Here is a 17,095-nt window from a genome sequence, read left to right as displayed (position 1 = left end):
AAATTGCTCGTCTTGCAACGAGGGCAACATCAATGTTTTTTTAATTACATATGCTGGCAACTCACATCCGTGCACAACACTGTTGAGTTTTCACGTAATTTACGCCACTTTGAGACACGTATGATTTCCCTGCGCAGTGTGCAAGATGAACTTGTGATATTACCGACACCACATTTTAGCCGTATTAGCACAGGAGTCGATCCGGTAACTTCCAGACTATACATTAACACATAGGTAGCATCAACAACAAAAGTAATAAGGGCAATGAAACATGGAATAAATTCTTCAACAAGCACTCCACAAAGTTTTGCTAAACCTGGCAGCGCTGCAATGGGTAATGTTTATGTTCACCTGGATAATATCTACAACCGTGTGAAATGTCACAATAGTTATGTGCAAATATTACAAACAAACTAAAAATATACATCAGTAACACAAATTTGCTTGCAAGAAATGCTTAACACACGTCACATACTGGAGCACAGTGCAGACCTAAATTTGTTGCCTGGTCTTACCCGACAGCCCATAGTCACCCTTTCCTATTTGAATTCCCACGGGCATACCGTAAAATCCTTTAATTTAACGGTCTAAATTTTTTGCGAATTAGGCACATGTTTGTAGCTACAGAATGTTGCAAATTCTGGATGTTCCAATGTTACAATACATGTCGCATGTATGGCATGGCCTTGGCAGGCACCCTGTGCCTTTTGCCCTGCCTCCCAAGACAAGATCATATTGAACGTCAAATAATTAACTAAAATTATTAGTTTGCTTCATGATAAGCGAGAGATTGCTTGTACCTGATTTGATAAATGGGCCCGTAGCATATGTTCGTGCTGCAAAGTAGTCTAAATGTTTACCTACCAGTAACCTGTGCAGCTAGCTGCGAAAATAAAGTCCCCTTAGTTTTCCCAAGTGTCAATTCTTGATCGAAAGTTTTGTGTGGCCTTAACATTCATGAACTCAATATCACGTATACAATCCGTACACACGTATACATACAGTCTTAAATTAAGGGTTTACAGTTAGTTCCACCAGACTGGTTATGTGAAAGAGGACGACTCACAAAATCTTGGGCCCGAGAAAACTTCTCTAACTGGACCTAAAGTCAAAGTAACAGTGAAGCTCGAATGCAGCTCAAGCTTGGGTTCAATGGGTAGTCCTGGCTCTATTCCACATGTCTTGTGGGTTGCAGGTATAGTTGTCCACAGGCTCATTGCACTTTGTTCAGGGTTTCCAAGAGCATGTCAAAGCTGCCTTGTTTCCTGGTGTACACAGATTATGGAACCCCACGGCACAAGGTGCTCCGGACCAAAAGCGTAACGTTGTCTCTTCCTGATTCCCTGGATGACAATCCGACTTACACGACACTCGGCAGATACGTAATCCGCTTTAAGGAGGGCGTACGCTCTAAACCCGACTTCACTCAATCACGCACCGTGGTGTCCAATCACATCCCTTTCGTTCACCGATATAGTTGCTGCACGCACGCACAATGCGGTGAAATTTACTCGTGAAACAGCCTGCACATGTACGTGTCACAAAGATGTACGCCCTAGGCTCCTGCATTCGTTTTATTGCATGCTGTAAACCAATACTGCTGTTTTCCACGGGTGTCCTCTCCTTCTGCACGCCGGACTTACTGGGGGGGCGACCGCCCCACCCCCATGACAGACCCTTAAATCCGCCCCTGGGTGTACCTTCGTGTCAAGGGCTAACAGTGTGCACCTTCTTGTGAGTCATCGACAGCGTCTAGACCATACCGTACGACGCGATGATCATTTTTCTCGTGTACAGCTGCCGTCAGACTTAAGCTGAACGCTCAACAGCATGGTCCGTGTTTACACCAGCTCTCGCATTGGCTACTGGATTTGAGACTGGGCCCTGGCACACATTCATCCCCGTTAACACATTCAACCATTTTACACGCTCATCGCCTCACGATGGCTGCTCTGTTGAGCACTTATCTCACCTGCAACCATTCCAGACTGCACATTCGCGCTTGCCATAGGCACCGCAGCATGCATTGTGACTCTACGCTGGACACAGCAACCAAAACTTTATGGTGTCGGCATACCCCTGGTCTCCACTTTGCGGTTTAGTCTGATAGTGGCTGTACATAACTGTCAAATTTAACATAAATGACAAATACATGTTTACATAGCGCAAGAAATGCCTTCTCTCCTCATAAATGGCCCTTTCAGGACCATTGCCGGTACAAGTGAATAGGTATGCATCCACTTTGCATCCACGCTCATAAGCTCTTTTTGAAGTTGTAAGTGATGCAGATACATTGTAGATTACAATGAGGAAGACAAAAGTCCTGACTCTGGAGATTTAGATTGGAAACTGCAGTCCGATAAAAGGGGGAAAATGCTTAAAATATCATTCGGACAAGACTGATTGCAACTGTTCGGTCCGCAGAAGTTATTACAGCACTTGGGTCACACCGTAGGGGTGTACACAACATGGGAACATGAAATATAAGCTACATATACATATATATATATATATGTACAGGGTGTTTCTTTTTCTTAGCAGATTTAAAAAAAAGACCTATGACAGCAGCACAGATACCATTTTTACTGTTGAGTTTTACGGACAGGCAGACGTCCTCTCGAAGAGAATATGAAACTGATCAGCTGAAATTCATTAACTAATCCTTTAATTAGGGGCTTTCAGGCAAAAGTGAGATAGAAGGCAATCCTCGTTGAAACCCATTATATTTTTTTAACAATCCTGAAATGAACACGTGCATTGAAATATCCATCGCCAGATATTTGCAAATGAGCCATCATAACCAAAAGTGCACACCAGAGGGAGGAGTATGTGTGGTCTTCATTGTCGTCAGCCTATCCGCAGTTGAGCAGTTGAACTGGCCAGCAGATCAACACACACTCCAATCTTTCTCCATCGCTCCAAAGCATGTGGCCCTCTGATGTGGAACGAGTGGCAAGTGCTCACTTTTGCCCGAAGGCCTCCAGTTAGAGAGATACCGACGGCCCCCCAATTAGAGAGTTAATTAATGGATTTTCGGTAAGTGGTCATCTAGTGGTTACGTACCCTCAGGATGTCCGTCCTGCCAAGAACTCAACAGCAGTATCTTTGCTGCTCTCATAGCTTTTTTTTTTAATTTGCTGCAGCTAAAAAAAAAAAACAGTATACGTATACAGGGTGTTTTACCTAGCATGTTAAAAAAATTGTTAAAAATCTACTTGTCCGAAAAAACGTCATTTTTCCGGGAAGCTTTTACCATGGCCCCTGAACACTTTTATACATTTTCATTCGCAAGAATAACTTTTCTGAATAAGAGCTCAGAAATTTGTCAAGTAAACCGCAGGTTTTTTTGTCAGAAACAGAAAGCATGTGTCAGGTTTACCCTGCTCCATTGCAAAATACAGAGCATTTTTTTGTTTTATAACAAATCTATGAGAGCAGCATAGATATCGCTTTTGCAGTTGAGGTCTACGGCTAGGCAGACATCCTCTCGAAGAAAGTGTGCAATTACAGGGTGACTAATTATCTAAAAATCATTATGTTACTTTTTAATTAGGAGATTTCAGGCAAAAAGGGAGATAGCAGATTGAGAGACTATCCTAGTTCCAAGTGCACACGCACGTGCATTAAAATATCGATAATTTAATATGATTATTTAATCGATTAATTTTGATATGCAAATGAGCCGAAAACCGCGGCGACCGGGAACGCAGGGAGTACAGCGATCATTTCAGATAAGAGGGCCACGTGATTTGGAGTGATTGAGATGATTGGAGGAGGTGCCACTCAGCTGGCCAGATAAACCACTTCCCAGCCCAGATAAGCCTCCATCAGCGGGGGTGATGCGTTCCTCATGCACGCCTTTTTGGTTTTGGCTCATTTGCATACCGAAATTCAGCAATGGATATTTCACGGCACGCGCTCTTTTCTCGATTTTTAAAATATACCATGGATTTCAACGAGGATTGTCTCCCGTTCTGTCACCTCAATTTTGCCAGAAATTAAAGAGTTAATTAATGAATTTAATGTAATTAAGTTACTATCTTACGTACTATCTTCCAAAGGATGTCTGCCTGGCCGTAGAATTCAACTGCAAAAACGACATCTATGCTGCTTTCGTAGCTTTTTTTAATAAGAATTCTGTAAAGGCTAAAAAAAAAAACACCCTGTATATTCCCTACTACAATGGCAAATTGCCAAAGTTGGAAAAAAATTTGCAAACACCGTCAGCTCGAGGCACGCAATTTGTCCACCGCACTCAGATCTCAAAAAGTGATGCGAGGAGGCAATACAAATGCCCTTTCACTTTCCCTTTTCCCGTGCTCCTTCTGATAATGGCAGCATGGTTACAATGCAAAGCTATCTGAAAAAAAAAGAAAAAACTGCTTTTTTTTTTTCCAGTTACCACTGTAGTAGGGAACGTATCTTCCGATGGAACAGGGTAAATCCGACAGCTGCTCTCTGCTTCCGGGAAAAAAAAGCACGAGGCTGACTTGGCAAGTTACGAAGTTCAATTCAGAAAATTCAATTTCTCGCGACTTAAAAATTGATAGAAGTGCTCAGAAGTCGTGGCAAAAGTTCCCTCGAGATATATATAGCATTGACCTCGTAATTTTCGGACGAGCAGATTTTCTAATACAGTTTTTTTAACACGTCAGGTAAAACACCCTGTATATACTATGTACATATCGCATAAATAGAAACAAATATTTCTCATTCAACTTGCGCGCAGGGTACTCAGTGCCTAGAAGACAATTATTATTCCCCCGCTGTAAAACCCCAAAACACGAGGGTCTTGTTATAAATAATCAAATATTCAAAGTTCCACAAAAAAGTTCCACCTGTGTGAACTTCCAGTGACTATGATGCCAAATAACAAAGTTCAAATCCGAGTCATTGGGAAAACGTCCTAAAATCAGTACGTCACTGCGTTATTTAAGCGTGACTAGAGTGAAAGGAGGAAGGGATTAAATGTGGGTGAACATCACATTTCGTGTCGGGAATAACTAGGGCTTCTCGTTTTTGGCGATTATAATTTCTGAGACTTTTGTCCGAAACACGACTTTTTTTGTCGCCTTGCCTCGGAAAATATAACTGCTGAAAATGAAAAACCCTAGGAACCCTAGGAAAACCCTAGGAAAACCCTAGGAATAATGAGCAACTCCCAGACAACCAATTCATGTGCATCAGGGATAACATCCAGGACCAGAGGAGGGGGTGACAATTGCCCCCTTTAGCCCCCGTCTCCTGGCACATGCTGCCACACAAGCAATACCAGTTAGTATTTACAGCTTAAGCCTCGCAAAGGGTGACGTTAAATAGTCCAGTTTACCTCTTCTGAGATACAAAAAGTACTTGTCGCGAAATCTTCTACAGACGGGTTTGGAGCTACAAAGACGTTGGACACTTTTTGAAAGATGTCGCCCGATATCGCAACTCCGAAAAGACATCACGGCTTCCCCTCTTGTACGCGAAGAGAAATCGTGGATAATTTGCATTGCAGAATAGAACGACATCGAAAAGATTCTGTACTGGGTAAGGTTTTACGTGTGGGCCTAGGAGTCTATGGAGTTTGTGTGAGTGAGTTCCTTATAGCAATGTCTACAAACGGGAACGGGCCTCTTGGTCAGGTGGCCTGGTAGACACAGCCTCTTGTCTATGCAACGGATGCAGAATACTTCACCACAGCACCAGCAGTGGAACTGCACAAATGCAAGAACATCTGCTAAGCACTGGAAGCGGTGAAACTTATAGGTAGTGTCCGACTTTTGCGGGTTAGACACGGTTCCGCACGATTATCTCCCCCGAATCAGTTTCGGAACAATTCGGGTTAAACCCGATATGTCCACGAACAACACCCACGTATCACGTTGTATTACGTATCACATCCACCATTCAGTAGCAAACTAAACACATTTCTTACGTGAACGCTATTTGAGTGCAACAATAAACTACGCAAAGCACATTTGATGCTACAACATGTGGTGCTTGTGACTATAATTCATGAGGAATGCATGTTTGGCTATACATGCACCTGGACAGAAAGAACAAGAATAACCCAATAACACCCGAATGTATCAACAGCACCCAATTTCACCCCAAATTACAGATTTAAAAATTACGCCCGATTTTTCCCTCCCAAATCAGGGGAAGGCATTTAACCCGAAAAAGTCAGACCCTACTTATAGGGAGAAAATTAAAACAGTAATAAGAAAAGAAGAAGAAAAAAGCAAATTAAAAAGTACCCGTCCAGACATGTTTTACGAGTTTATTTATTTGCCATTTAAAAAGGGTGACTCGACCACAACTGGCACAGAACTATCCTCATTCCCAGTCAACTTCAGTGTCAGAGCTTTGTGTCAGCCACGTTCGTTTGCGAAGCGTGCTTTGAACTTGCATATTATCGCGAGCAGTAATGGCTGAAAATTTTGCCTCCAGATTGTTTTCAAAAAGTAAAAAAATACAAAAGCAAACGAGGCAATGGACACACGTTTATAATGTGGTCCAAATATTTCATGGCTCGTCATTGTTATCATTTGCGAAACATTTTTCTTTCACCGTGTACTTCTAAGCAGCATGATCTATTGACACTCAGAGTGAACGTCCTTCACGTTCACTTTCCCGCGTGACACGGGAAGGTTGCATAATTTGGAAATCACAGCGTGAGGACAACACTTGAAAGGACCATTAGAAGTGCATCCAGATTACATGTCTGAACAATGGAACTGGTGTTAAATTTCAGTGTTGCACACATTTTTTGCTCTCTGTAGTTGCAATACTTGAGATTGCTTACTTTTCTCCTAAAGTAGTCAAAAGGCGTGGAACATGGGCACTCCTTCATATTCCGGAAAGTTTTCCAATCCAGAGCCACCGAATCCATCTCGTCCATCAGTTTCTGAAGGGCATCCCCAATTTCTGCACGCGAAGCAGGCGGTGTGATAAGTGATTTCCAGAAGCACAACTCACAACAACAGACTCACTGAGGGCTTTCACCTCCGGGTCCTTGTCGTCCTGGTAGGTGGTGTCATTTTCTCCAAAACCCGAGTCTCGGATGCTCTCGAGTGCGCTCTCGGAGGATGGCTTCGAGGAACCGTTGGTGTCAAAGCCGTCAATGTCGTCCGCAGTCAAGGAATCCCCCATTACAGAGTCCATGTCCTTGCTGGGTGTCTCAGCGTGTCCGAGGAGTTGCTTCAGTTGGTTGATTCTCTGTGTGTGGTGGAGCTACTGGTTAGTATTTTATGAGAACAGTTGATGGAAGAAAGAATCCGCCAAGGAAGGGCCATATTCTGCAACGATCCTAGACTCGAAACGCCCTCCGAGCAGAGGAAATCCTTAGCGTTTTCTTCTAGTACTACAGAGTATTGCAGGTGTTTCTTTGATGGCCAATGGCTCCTGAGGTGGAGGAGTGTTACTCTCCTTCACTCACTGCACTGGAATCATGATGGGGAGTCGAGTCAAGGACCGTTTAAGAATACCGCCCGAAGAGTGAAGCTGAGGTTGGTGGCAGCCATGTTTTTCAGGGGGGCAGCTGCCCATTTTCCAGTCCATTGTCTGCATGGCAGTTTAAAGCATACTAGTCCCTAACCAGAGGTGCCCATCAAAATAGACCCCAAAGTGTCAAGCGCAAAGCCTTCACTGGTAACGTGACTCTGACAAGCTTTTGAAGACGCTAAAACTTGTCCCCTACCCATACGTCATTTGCCCCACACTCTTCTGTGTCCAACAACCATGGGAAACAACGGGGTTTAGCCGAGACAGGCTAGATTTATGGACCATACGAAGCCCCCCCCCCCCTTTTTTTCCTCCGTGATGGGGAATGACAAGCAGAGCCTTTAGCTAGTTCGCCAAAGCTAGCTCAACTTCTGTACAGAGCCGTTCCGAGGCCAACTTCCGCTTCGGCGGGAGAAACGTGATGCGCCACCTCCCTCCCCCTTCTAGTAGCACTGTCTAGAAAAAAATTGTACAATAACCGACAAAAATATTTTACATGATACTGCCTTGCCTCGAGGACAATAATAATAATAAATAAATAAACTCGTAGAATTTACGTATGCTCGCTTCATATTTAGCTAAGCACATGTAACAACCAATTTCTTTTGTCTACAGATTCTAGAGAGAGTGAAATGGGGAAACTATTATAAATTGTGGATCCTGCAGTGAAGATTCTCTCACATTATTGGCCCACTTTATCAGCCAATCACACACATTCACACAAGGAAGACACACACGGGTGTCTGCCCCACCCACTGCTTCAATCCCTTTTCGCATAAAGGAACCCAACGGACCTTCAGTAGTAGCTGCACGTGATCCTCCAAGCTCAATATGTGATCCTTTGTAGCGACAAGGATGTCACCCAAGGGTTCACGTGGGTGAACTCCGTTCTCAAACCGATTGTACATGCCTCTCCAAAACCTGCGAAAACAGGCGCACGAAAGTTGTTTTATCTTTGACGACACATTTTCCTGGAAACCCACTTGATTGCCTGCGGCGCCAGCGAAGGATGCAGCAGCTGATCCGCGTCTGTTCTGTACACGGGGTTGACAAACTCCGACACGTGATTGGACAGGTAGCCCCACAGCGAATATGTCTTCTCACTCAACCTGTAGCAATCGGTCATCCAAAGATTCGGCTTATAAACTGACGGCGTAGGAACGTAAGCGAGGGGAGGAATTACCGAAGGTCGATCCGATCCTTCTCGCAGTTGCCGACAAACGTACCAAACTGGCACGAGTAGACGTGGTCGTGTATGGTGAGCAGAAAGCGCTCGTTGAACTGGAAGGCGGATGGGAACTGCTGCGTCAGCTGCCAGACGGCGTCTATGAACTGCGTGAACACCGGCGCCACCTCTCGGAGATCGCCTTGAATGAGGCCGCACCTGTCCATGAACTTGTGGCCAAATGCCAGCCAGTCCTTCTCAATGAGAGCCTGTTCCCAAAAAAAAGAAAAAGGTACAGCATTTGAATCAGAGCTCTACGTTCGTGACTGGCTTGCTGCTCATTGTGACTACGTAGCCGACTTCTTTTGTTTCAGACCCAGTGTTATGAACATGCAATGTGGTTTTGTACTTTCGCCATATTTCGCCTAGAGATCGGCCAGGGTAATAAACCCGTGGTTTGTAACCCACACAGTAGAACTAAGTATGGATTTCGACGTCTCTCCAGTCAGCTCCCGAAAATGTTAAATGACTTTGCACGAAGTGACGTTGACATAAATAACATCAGGTTGTCTAAGTTAAAAGATTTTTTCTTGAATGAACGGTAGTAACTGCTTTGGCAGGTACTTGTATTAGGTTTCCTTTAATTCCATTTATTAAGTTTTACATTCATGCAGTAGTACATGTATTAGGACTACTCGGTTTCTGGGTCCGGGTATTAGCTCTCGTATGTTACATGTTGTTACATGTTGTTATTACCAGTTGCTATTTTCCTTTTATTCCGTTTATTCATCTCGTAAGGGGACGGAGGCCTAGGCAAGCTCCTCGGAGCTTTTTCACCCCGTGCCTCCTCCATATTTACAGCGGGAAATACACGTACTACTTGACGAGCGACCCGCAGTTTGTGGCAACTTCGACACAGTGTTGCACGAATTTTCAATTTCAATTTTCTAAAAACTACGAACACAATTGTGACAAAAATTGTGACGGAATAGTACTGAGGGCTGAGGGTATCGAATGAATAAACTTTCTGAGGTTGCAGCCCTACTGCTTTACAGCACCTTTAAAAAATTAGCAGACAAAAAAGCTTTTTAAAAAAATTTGCAGACAAAAAAAAGCTTTTAAAAAAAATTAGCAGACAAAAAAAAGCTTTTGCAAAAAAATTAGCAGACAAGAAAGCTTTTTCAAAAGAAATAGCAGACAAAAAAAGCTTTTAAAAAAAAATTAGCAGACGTCATCACCTGAAAGCCCGTGATGGTGCGATAGTATGGGTCGACCATGAGGCCCGCGAGAGAGCAGGTCTGTGCCGTGCGGTCCCAGCCGTCAGAACAGTGCACCACAACGCTCACACCATCTTCCACAGCACGTGCAATGAAATGCGAAGTCTCTATGATGGCGCGGACGTGTTTCAACCATCCGCAAGACTCCAGCCCATTGAGAAACCCGCTCATCGTCGGCTCCTTGAGCTCGCACGCTGAAACGAGTCGCAGCTCAACATTACCTCTTAATGGGATGGTATTTCAGACAAATGACAGGGGGATAACATAGTATACTACACGCGTGATTGCGATAGTACTACATCAGTTGTTTCTTAACGTGTAACTGTAGTATCCACCAACACCTCGCCCTGTACTGAAAGGGGTATTACGCGTACGCTACAACCACTGCCCTATGCCCTAGAAATGTCAGTAATTGACGGCACAGTATTACTCACTATCAATGAGCTTCTGAAGGCTGTTGCGCATGACGTGAATATTTTCAATTCCGAAGAACTGGAACTTGATGTTTTCATAAAAATTTTCGTTCTCGTACCCTTTCCCAGCTGCCTTGTTAGCCATTGCATTGATCTGAAATGAAGGCACATTTAGTATTTTTGCAGGCACGTCGAGCTAAGTATATTTCAACATACCCGAGGCCGTGTGTCTACCACGTACATAAACTTGGATGCGGGGTTCGCTCGTAAAACGCAGTTGAGTAATTGCTCGTCTTCAACGCAGCGTGCCGAGAAGCCCGACAGCGGTTGGCTACATCGGCAGATCGCGGCCTGCAATGGGGGTACGACAAGTTGACACAGGTACGCGTGCGCGGGTACTCGGGACTTGTACCCTGTTTTTGTGAAAGTAGGACAGGACGGGTAGCCGCCCTTTGCTGCGGAACTGTCCACTCCCCACCAAGATGCTGGTGGTGGCCGTCGAAGGAACGTACAGGTACCTCGGGTAAGTATCGCAAATCTGAAAGCCAACGCTAGCATGAAGCAAACATTAAATAATATATAATTTCTCTTTCATCAAGCTACCACCATGCTCTAACAGACTAGATTTCCTATACTTTTGGTTTCGTGTAATACGTTTGCGTTTTATCGACTGCTAGTTTTATTTTTTTGCAAACATTCATCTGACCCCTATGATGATGATGATGATGATGATGATGATGATCCTATCGGCTGTGCCCTTTGTATCGGGTGGACAACGCTGATGAGGCGCGTCCTAGCCAAGTACGATTTAAACAAAAAAATTTAAACAAAACTGCGTCTTTTAACGGAATTTCTCAGCACTTTTAGTCCACCACAAGTCCAATCTTCTCTTAGTCGTTTGAACATGTCTGTCCGTCCCAAATCCAAGAGCCTCCCCAAATGTATGTATATAGTAGTATCCTGCACATAGTTGCCAGAGCAGTTAAACAAAAGAGTTTGTCTAGTGGGAGACTAAACAAAAAATCGGAGACTTGCTTCGTAGTCGTGATTGATATTCGTCGCAGCCCAGTACTTGTTTGGAACGCCCATGCGGAGGTACTCGGCCTGGAGGTCAAACTTGTTCCACCCGGAAGAACGGGACAGGTCCTCGTTGGAAGCCGTGTAGTGGAAACAGTAGAGGTCGTCGATTTGCACTATCGAGAAATGACAGTTCATACAGGGTTCAGCACACTGTCGTCCAAGGTACAAAGCTTCGAATTAGTAGGTTCATTGTAGTGCCGGAGTGTGACACGTAGATTAAATGCATCCATTCTTGGCCTATGGACTGGTTCTGAGTTAACTCACGGGGTTGGGAGAGCTGCTGCAGCGAGAGGAAAATATTGTGGCAGTCCCGTTCCTTTGGGATCAGGAATGTGACGCAGAGAAAGTTTTTGCATCTGATCTGGAGAGGAGTCCCCGTAGTCGAGATGGGAAGTTTTCCGACCGACGCTATGTGCATGTGAAGGATCTGGAAAAATGCGGAGCGGCATCAGCTCTGCACTGCACTGAAGAACGTCCGCCACAGCTTACTAGACTATACCACCAACCATGTCTTAGAGCCTGAAATTTTCGGGTTTAACCCGTCTCTTCCCCGAATTGAAGGTCGTCTCTTTAGGGTGAAACCCGGATTGTTACCCGGCGAACTGCCCTCACCGAAACGTCTGTAGGAATGTACACCAGCCTGGTTGGCAGCAAACGCAATTACATCACTGTTTGTAGGAAACCAGTACAGTTAATTTGAGTAATAGAGCCCAATTTCTCCCTGAATTTAGCATAGTAGACGTTTTTCCACCCGAATTCGCGTGAATTTAGAGCGCATGCTCATTTCCCCGATTCCCCGACCCACATTAGCAAAAAAATATTTCCCAGAAACTTCAGGCTCTAGTCATAATCTGCAACTTCAATGCAGGGCATCCAAAATTCCAACCTTCATTCGGGAAATTGGAAAAAGTTCACGGAGGTTCGACTGCACTACGTGTCTATCAATTTAGCAAATTTGGAAACACATGGCATAGGACTGGAAAAGTTGCCACGTATTGGCATTATGTCTGTAACTCGACGTCTGTTTCGTATGTGAGAGTGTGTCTATTGGAGCTCTTGCTAGTCGGATGAAACACCGGCAAGTTATAGGCACCACGCAGCTAGATAGTGCGACGCAATGATGCACAAACAAACACCTTTTAAATTAATGACTTAAATGAGTTAAATGACTTAAATGAGTTAAATTTTCTGTGCGTGCTGTACGTCCTTAACATCCCATTTCAAACTGAATGTTGTCAGTAACGAAATCTACATCAATAAGACTGTTTTAAACGTTCCATGAGAAAGGTAGAGTCTGCAAACCTTGGCAAATCTGTCTAGAAATTCAAAAGTTTGTCGAACCACAAGAACCTCAGGTTCGCGAAGAGACTTCGTTATAAATGGAACTGAGCCAGCATTAAGAGATATCAACCAGAATGGGCAGCAAATATTTGACAGAAATATAAAGGTACAGTATGGTGTGTATAAGCAGCAGAAGAGCAACAGAAGAGCAACAGAAGAGCAACAGAAGAGCAACAGAAGTGCGCACCCATGTTTCTTTTTTTCTGTCAGGATCGAAAAATATGAGGTGAGTCGTCGTCAAATATAAAGATCCAATGGAAGGCTTCTTGCTGTTGAAACGGTCCAACATACGTACATTTTCCACCTGCATAGAGATTAAGTTCGTTTGACACGAATGATCCAGTGAAACGTTAGGTCTAATAAAATGATGAACACAACACTAAAAGACAAGCGAGCTCGTGTAACTGTGAGGTGAGCAACATATCCTTGAGCTTGAGGGAAAACGAGGCTCGTCTTGTCTGGTTCTCTGTCGATTTTAAAGCGTTTCCCTCAAGCTCAAGGATGTGCTGCCCAACGTCCAATAAAACATATGGACATAGTTTCCGGTCAAACAGCTGGAGTGAAGTTTAGCTGAACGGAGGTGAAGTATTGTAGGTGTACCGAAACTTGTGAGTCATGCAGTTGTGTTCTATGAGCATGCCTGGCAGCATGACTAATGCGTTGTCTCTGCTAGCATAAATTCATGTCGTCCAAAAGTTAAACAAGTGACACGTTTCCTGAATATAAAGCACAAAATCGTTGTATATGGCTGGTTTTCCTTGTCAAATGAAACTGCGATTGGAACCCGCTTCGACAAACTTCGCAGGCCCACTTTCTAGTTGAAGCAGGTCAACCTTTTTTTAGCCATGATACTGTGCCGGCTGCGAACATTAATTTAATTAGGCTAATCCCCAGCAGGTAGCACCTGCCTCGGAGCATTCCGGTAGCCATATGAGACAGTCCATGTTAATACTCTGCGTCTTCCCCACTTAATAAGCTACATGGAGAGAGGTGCTTCCGAGTTTACGTACCTTTGGAGTTTTAATGATTTCCATAATCTTAAATTACCGGCGGTGGACTTAGGTATAATCCACCCCTTCAGTTGGAGGAGTGTTGTTTGTTTACGTCCACTGGAGCTACACAGCACTGGCGCAGCGGTAATACTTTCGTTGGGGATTGGCGGCGCTGTATGCCAGTAAGAGAATGGCTAGTACGTAGTAGTACTAGAGCATACTAGAGAGTGGCGTATCGAGTCTGGCGTTCAGCAACATTTTCCATGCTAAATTTGTTTAGTCTGTTACTAAACCTCTACCCGAGAAACGTCATCATGACGTTGGTAGACATACTGAAACCGAAACAGATCGAAAGGGGGAGAGCTGGGTTCCACGAATGGGCATTTAGAAAAGTAGAACCGAAGGCCGCGTCCCTTTCAGAGACCATCGTAATCCCCTCAAGACCGTGGCTTTCGGGCACGACCTTGCTCGCCACTAGCTTTGAACGTAGTTGGTTCAACCAGTTTAGGTTTAGGTTTAGGTTTAGGCTTGCTCAACTCTACCAAATTCGTGGCGCTGTCGAACAGTATGACGTCATTTGTTTATAAACAGGTGTTTAAAACAGGTTCTGGTTTTGAACCGCCCGGGAATGCCATAGACTACATTTCATTTTGACGAATCGAAGACAGAGATCAACAGTTTTTACAAGGAACCGGACGAACCAGTTATTGCTTGTTGAATGGCGTTCACCGATCCAGTCCAAATTCGACAGAAAAACTATAGTTTTAAAAATGAACTTCACCGCATAGCACGCTCCTAGCCAACCATTATCTCGAATGATATCGTTATCTGCCCTGATTTGTTGAAAACAGGGGGCGTACGCCTTTTCTGTGACAATTATGAACAGCATAAGTGTCACAGAAATGGCGTACGCCCCCCGTTTTCAACAAATCAGGGCAGATAACGATATCATTCGAGATAATGGTTGGCTAGGAGCGTGCAATGCGGTGAAGTTCATTTTTAAGAGTGTAGCTGTGTTTTGAATCTGGCAGCAAGTGCATTGAGGTTATAGAAAATCGAAGGAAGAAAAAGCTACAATGCGAACGGGTCGGGCCCAGTGCGGGGGGGGGGGGGGGGGCGTATGCCCCGGGGGCCCCCACCACTGCAATTGTGTCACTGTCTTCTGCAAACGATACGCCTTTAGGTTCTTGCCGAAATTTTTTTTTTTCTTTTTTAGATTGTACCAGAAACGTATATAATGGAAACGAAATTGAAAGGCTGGTACCAGAACCAGGTAACGGAAACGAAAATGGAAACGGTAACGAAAATATGCCCGTTACCAAAGGCGGATCCAGCATTTTACTGAGGGGGGTCCAGCTATGGTCAGCATGCTAGATACGCGATCTAGGGTCAATTAAAAACTATAGTTTTTAATATAATATTGCATATAATATAATAAGTGCAGGCAGACCTCACTCCTCTTCCTTAGAACATATCATAATACCACCACCACATTTTTAGACAGCTTGAGTTTACAGTAAGGAAGTCAAGGAACAACAACAACTACTACATGAATGACGATGAGATGAGGTGTCTCACCGCAACAATTGCGGTACCATACCTGCATGTGGGATAATATCTGAGTGGGATGAAGATGAAAAAGATGAATTGTATACACACATGCACACAAACACGACACACGCAAATGAGATATCACACACGCGGGTGCGTCGTAACTGATGGGGATACCAGTTCATCCGGTCGGCCACCGGAGATGTAGTGCTTTGAAGATCACATCTCCGCACGGAAGGTTCCAACGCAAGCAGCCTAATGTAGTCTTGAACAGCTTGCAAGGTTATTGATGCATTACCTTAGAAGATGTAAACTGAAAAGGCTAAGGTGAAGTACTCTTTCTGGAAACTGGGTGGTAATAAACGACCCAACTATATTGAACCTTTTCATGAAACCTATACACGAACCTATACATTACATTTAACCTTCGTCGCACGGAATAGTACGCACCGAGATCAGGCATCTCTGTGGGCTTGATCATATTTATCCTTATGAGCTATGGAGCACAATGAAAAGTACTGACCAGGAAGTACGGGCCCCCCACCACTGTAAATCCGACATTGGTCGGGCCCCATATAACCAGGGAAGATTGAAAGCGTTCTTTGTGACAGTCTAGTTGCTAATTGTGCACGAATAATAAAATCGGTACAAAACTGTACAGAAAGTGGCGTAGCTAAAGGGGGGTTCAAACCCCCCCCCCTTTCCCCGAAATCGTACGTACCTTATTGGTAGTGCATTGGGGAGGGGAAAACGAAGGTGAATTCCCTCGTAAATTGTTCCCGTAGGACCGCTCCCGAAATATTCCACTGTATATAAATATTGAAGTTCCAAGATATAAATATTGAAGTTCCAATATATAAATATTGAAGTTTCACTTCTTGTATTCGTTTATTTTGATATTCTCTTTCCGATTTTATCGACAGTCTCACAAGTTAATTGGTCTGCTTCTATACCGTTTCGTGTGCAACAGGATGTCATCTGCTCTCTGAAATGACTGCGCCAGATTCCGTAGAAAGTAGTCCTGTGTTTCAAGAAACTGCTGTTTGTCACGTATACTTTTCCTCTTGACGAAGGAAAAGTTTCGACTTCTTCGCCAGTCCAATGAAATATCCGCCGCTAAGTATGACTGTTGTTGCCGTTAAGCCAAGTTTGTCAACACCGGCTACACCCCTTTCAAGGGCACCTCCCATCGCAATCGCCCACAGTAGCTGTACATGTCTACCACCCTGAATTCACGCATAAAGCGCAAACCCTAGCCGTGAAACACGAGTCGCGTGCCTCGTACGTTTCAAGGCGGAACAACGTGACTGGATATTGCCGCCGCCCCGGCGCGTCCAATGGCTTCGTCGTGTCGTCTGCACGCTTCGAGATCGCCGTCTGCTTCGAGATTACACTCTACAAGAAGCAGGAGGAGGCGTTTGAGCGACGCTTTTGATTACAAAATGTCACCCCTCATCAGATGGCATGACAACTTCCTGGTTCCTCGACCCAAATAGAGAAACGGCCCTCGAAAATAACTACCACCGCGGTCATCGGTGACAGCCAGTCCACTCCCTTATGCTCTCTTCCAACGCCTCCCCATTAACTTGTCGCTGACAGAGTTGAAAAAGAAGCCACGGTGGATTGACCGGAAGGCAGGCGTGTGTTCGCCCAAAGTGTGTTTCTTATGTTCATGGGGCGAGCCCCAAATCGTATATGTGTCCAAAGAGACCGGTGAAGAAACCACCAGGAGATATCGTCAAGGGCGTATCCTCGTTTTAAGGCTATGACTCCACCCTAAGAAGCGTT

The 17,095-nt window shown here is 44.4% G+C and overlaps 1 protein-coding gene across 2 annotated transcripts; it reads right to left on the bottom strand.

The window, feature by feature from the left end:
- Window positions 1-23: 23 nt before the first annotated feature.
- On the bottom strand, window positions 24-13,888 carry LOC135395019 (myotubularin-related protein 7-like). Of its 2 annotated transcripts, XM_064626188.1 has the most exons (14): window positions 13,775-13,888; window positions 12,952-13,068; window positions 11,688-11,850; window positions 11,379-11,536; window positions 10,756-10,881; window positions 10,560-10,694; window positions 10,365-10,497; window positions 9,892-10,124; window positions 8,672-8,922; window positions 8,472-8,597; window positions 8,283-8,409; window positions 6,978-7,203; window positions 6,791-6,912; window positions 24-5,699 (listed from the first exon to the last, which is right to left on the bottom strand). In XM_064626188.1, the coding sequence occupies exons 1-14, from the start codon at window positions 13,796-13,798 to the stop codon at window positions 5,553-5,555; spliced, it is 2,088 nt and encodes a 695-aa protein (XP_064482258.1). In that variant the 5' UTR covers window positions 13,799-13,888; the 3' UTR covers window positions 24-5,552. The 2 variants fall into 2 exon arrangements, with proteins under 2 accessions (XP_064482258.1, XP_064482259.1); XM_064626189.1 differs by lacking the exon at window positions 24-5,699 and having other exon boundaries at window positions 6,799-6,912; window positions 6,991-7,203.
- Window positions 13,889-17,095: the final 3,207 nt, after the last annotated feature.

Source organism: Ornithodoros turicata, chromosome 5 (genome assembly GCF_037126465.1).
Source record: "Ornithodoros turicata isolate Travis chromosome 5, ASM3712646v1, whole genome shotgun sequence".
NCBI lineage: Eukaryota > Metazoa > Arthropoda > Arachnida > Ixodida > Argasidae > Ornithodoros > Ornithodoros turicata.
Note: the sequence above shows the minus strand (reverse complement) of the source record. Positions and strands in the feature narration are given on the sequence as shown.